The sequence below is a fragment of the Pteropus medius genome, unplaced genomic scaffold (assembly GCF_902729225.1).
Source record: "Pteropus medius unplaced genomic scaffold, Ma_sr-lr_union100, whole genome shotgun sequence".
NCBI lineage: Eukaryota > Metazoa > Chordata > Mammalia > Chiroptera > Pteropodidae > Pteropus > Pteropus medius.
In genome coordinates this window covers 13,794,261-13,797,807 of record NW_024349798.1, presented here as the reverse complement: position 1 = coordinate 13,797,807, position 3,547 = coordinate 13,794,261, and the positions used below count along the sequence as shown (strand labels likewise).

At 37.6% G+C, this 3,547-nt stretch overlaps 1 protein-coding gene across 1 annotated transcript in view; it reads right to left on the bottom strand.

Moving 5' to 3' along the window:
• RRN3 (RNA polymerase I transcription factor RRN3) overlaps nucleotides 1–2,776 on the bottom strand; it is a 25,120-nt gene extending 22,344 nt beyond the window's left edge. Inside the window, exons 1-2 of the mRNA XM_039885393.1 lie at nucleotides 2,638–2,776; nucleotides 1,502–1,558 (exon numbers count right to left, since the gene is read on the bottom strand). Coding sequence (XP_039741327.1) covers nucleotides 1,502–1,558; nucleotides 2,638–2,733 — 153 coding nt within the window. The 5' untranslated portion in view covers nucleotides 2,734–2,776. The remainder of the gene's footprint in view (nucleotides 1–1,501; nucleotides 1,559–2,637) is intronic.
• Nucleotides 2,777–3,547: the final 771 nt, after the last annotated feature.

Here is a 3,547-nt window from a genome sequence, read left to right as displayed (position 1 = left end):
TGTGTGTGTTTACTTGTACTGGAACTTTGAAACCACTAAAGAGGTTACTGGAAGAATCCAGACAATGAACACCCGTAAATCAAAGCTTGAAAGAGCCCCACCCCGCAAAGGACTTGGTAAATCAATGGATATGAGGGATGAGGAAGTTCAGAAAGACTCCAAGGTTCCTAGCTCAAGAACCAGGTAAGCAATAAATCAGTTAAGCACATACAGAAGGCTGCAGGAGGAGTAGGTGTGGGGGAGAGAGAGAACGTTAAGTTTAGGCACCCGTAACACTTAACACTTGTGGGCTGGCAGTTAAGAAATGTCTGGAGCCCACAAGAGCAATCTGAGCTATAAATACAAATTTGGGAGTTATCAGGACATAGGTAGATTTCAAAGCTACGAGGGTATAAAGGACATCATGCAAGAAGAATCTGTAGAGTGAGAAAGGTGTCTAGTTCAGTAGCCTAATAAACACCAAAAGTAAGAAGAACCTGTCAGAATGATTAGAGATAAGTGGTAGGAAGACAGGAAAATCAGAGAAACTAAAGGTTTCAATAAATGGGTGGTCAATAGTGTCAACTGCTACAAAGAATAAGTATGAGGCTTGAAAAAAAAGCCCCTTGGAATCAGCATGTAAGAAATCATTGGTAATTTTCTCCTAGTAATTATAGCAGTGGACTTAACAGACCGTGAGCAGGAACAACATCTAGCAATTACAAAGCTCTTACTTCAAGCAAGGGGCTGTTCTATGTGCTTCTCATCTATGAACTCACTAGATCCTATTAAAATCTCCATGTTTAAAAAAAACCTCTTATTGCTTTTCTAGTTTTACAAAGAGAAAACAGAGGCAGACAGGTTAAACAACTTGCCCAAGATCATATACAAGGTTAACAGTAGAGTTGGGATTTTTATCCCAGGCAATCTGATTACCACTGCCATGGTAATGGACTATTCTGTCCAAAATTGGGCAATAAAGGAAGAAAAGGGAATCAAACTGTATTAAGTTGTTACTACTTGACAGGTATACACTATATCTTGAACTCTTGAACACTGAAGGAGTAGTCCCTTGAGAGATAAGATACCTTTTGTTGTTTTATTTTGTCTTAGCATTGGAGAGACATGAGTTGCCTGCAGCATAGAGAAAAAGAGGTATTACAAAGGAAAGATTAAAGCAGGGTTTCTCAACCTTGGGACTACTGATATCTTGGACCTGGTAATGCTGTTGTGGAGGGCTGCCCTGTGCATTTTAGAATGTTTAACAGCGCCCCTGTCATCCACTTGTTACATGTCAGTAGCACTCCTCCTTTCCTCCCGTTCTAACAATCAAAAATGTCTCCAGCTTAACACCAAATAAAAGGGGCAAAACTGCTCCACTTGAGAACCACTGGATTAAAGCAAGATGGGATAACAGAGAGAGAAGGTTCTAAAGGATGGAAGAGGACCAAACAAAAGTGCAAATTAATATCTGTTCAAAGTGGCAACAGCTTTGCTAATGATCAAACACAAAATTAATTACCTTTATGTCTGGATCTGACAGCTGGTTCTTCAGCAACTCATAATCATTTGTTTCACCCTTAACAAGAAAGAAGCGGGGGGAAATGAAGTTTTACTTGCTTTGGCTTCCTGTTACAGATCAACAGCAAGACTTTTAACCATACCTTAACATCTGATGAAATTATAAAAGGAACACTGTAACTTCCACACATCAATTGTGGATTATAAAATCATGACTAAAATATTTAAAAACTCATGTTAGTGGGCTTAGGAAAAAAAAAAAAGTTCAAAAGCCATTTATATATTTAGGTATACTTGTGTACTGACATTTGAATATGATAGTTGATACTCTAAGATACTATCCGCTCACATGTATGGATAAAAATGCATATGACATATAAAATAGTCATTATATATCAATTTTACTTCAATTTTTTTAAAAAATGTCATATTTTCCCTCCATTGCTGAGATTTAGCAGAATCACTAAACTAACACAAAAACAAACCAAAATGTCCCTATTAACAGAGCTGTTTTAAAGTAATGCTTAACAACAAATGAGCAAGACAAATAAACAGAGACTCATGGACATGGACTATATAGACTAGTGGTTACCAGAGGACTATAGAGTAGTGGTTAGTAGTGGGGTGGGGGAGGAGGAGGGAGGTAGATGGGGTAAAGGGAGTCAAATCTAGGGGAGTAGGGTGAGGGTGAAGTGGGTAAAGAGGATCAAATATATGGTAGCTAAAGAAAACTGGACTTCGGGTGGTAAACACACAATAGAATATACAGATGTCAAATGATAATGTACACCAGAAAATTATATAATTGTATTAACCAATGTTACCCCAATAAACTTAAATTAATTAATGCTTAAGTAATCCCTTAAAAACTAAAATGCTGTGATCTAATGTTTTTTTACTTTAGCACTTGAAGTTTTTTAAAGATACCATGTAAATAAAGCAGCTGAAAAGGTGAAACCTCAGCAAAGAGCTTACTCTAATTTTGAATTAACAGCATCATACTGTTACAAGTGGCCTTTAGTATAACAGCTTTAATTGTATTCTGACAAACCAAAACAAAACCTCAGTATATCAATTATATCTCAATAAAGCTGGGGGAAGGGGGACCACCAAACCTCATGTGTTATCTACTCTTACCTTTTTATACTTCAGCAAAACTTCTGTCACAGTTCCACCAAACCGAACAGTCTTTCTTGGGGGAGAGTTGAAGAAATCATTCTCTAATGCAAGCATATCGGAAATCCTGTACAACCAAGATTACCAAGCTATTAAGTGTTATGACAGAGAATGATAAAAATTGTTAAGAGTCAACATTTTTTGAACCACCATCATTCAGTGGGAAAACTCCTAAAGTTCTTAATTGGCCTCCCGGCTCCTACTCTGATCCCCCAACAATCCATTCTTCACTTAGAGATCTAATGATCTTTCAAAAACTAAAATAGATCATGCTACTCTACTCTCCTGCTTAAAATCTCCAAAAGTTTCCCACTTCACTCTGAATACAAATCCAAATTCTGTACTGTGGTCTTCAGGTCCTCATGAACCTGGCCCCTGCCTTCCTCTCTGACTTCATCTCCACTACTTACTAAACTGCGGCCATAGTGACTTTTCTGTTCTTCAAATTTGCCAAGCTGGTTCCCTTTTCACTTGCTGTTCCCTCTATCCAAAACACTTTCTCCCCAGATTTATATATATATACATGGTTGGATTCTTGTCTTCATCCAAACTGAAGCTCAAATGTCAGATAGGCTTTCCCATCTGAAATATCCATCCTCTCCTCACATCATCCTGTTTCATTTCTTCACGGCAGTTGTCACTCTATGAAATCATCCTGTTCGTGTATTTACTGTCTTCCCTGCCTAGACTTTAAGTTCTGTTGACAATAAGGATGTCTCTTTTGACAGACTACTGTCCCCAATATCTAACGGATTAGGTAGGCGCTTAATAAATATTACGAATGATATTGTTACATGTTTTACAAAGTTTGCTTCTTTTAAACAGAGCAGATTAGTGAAAAAACATATCATCTCACTAATGACTCTCCAGT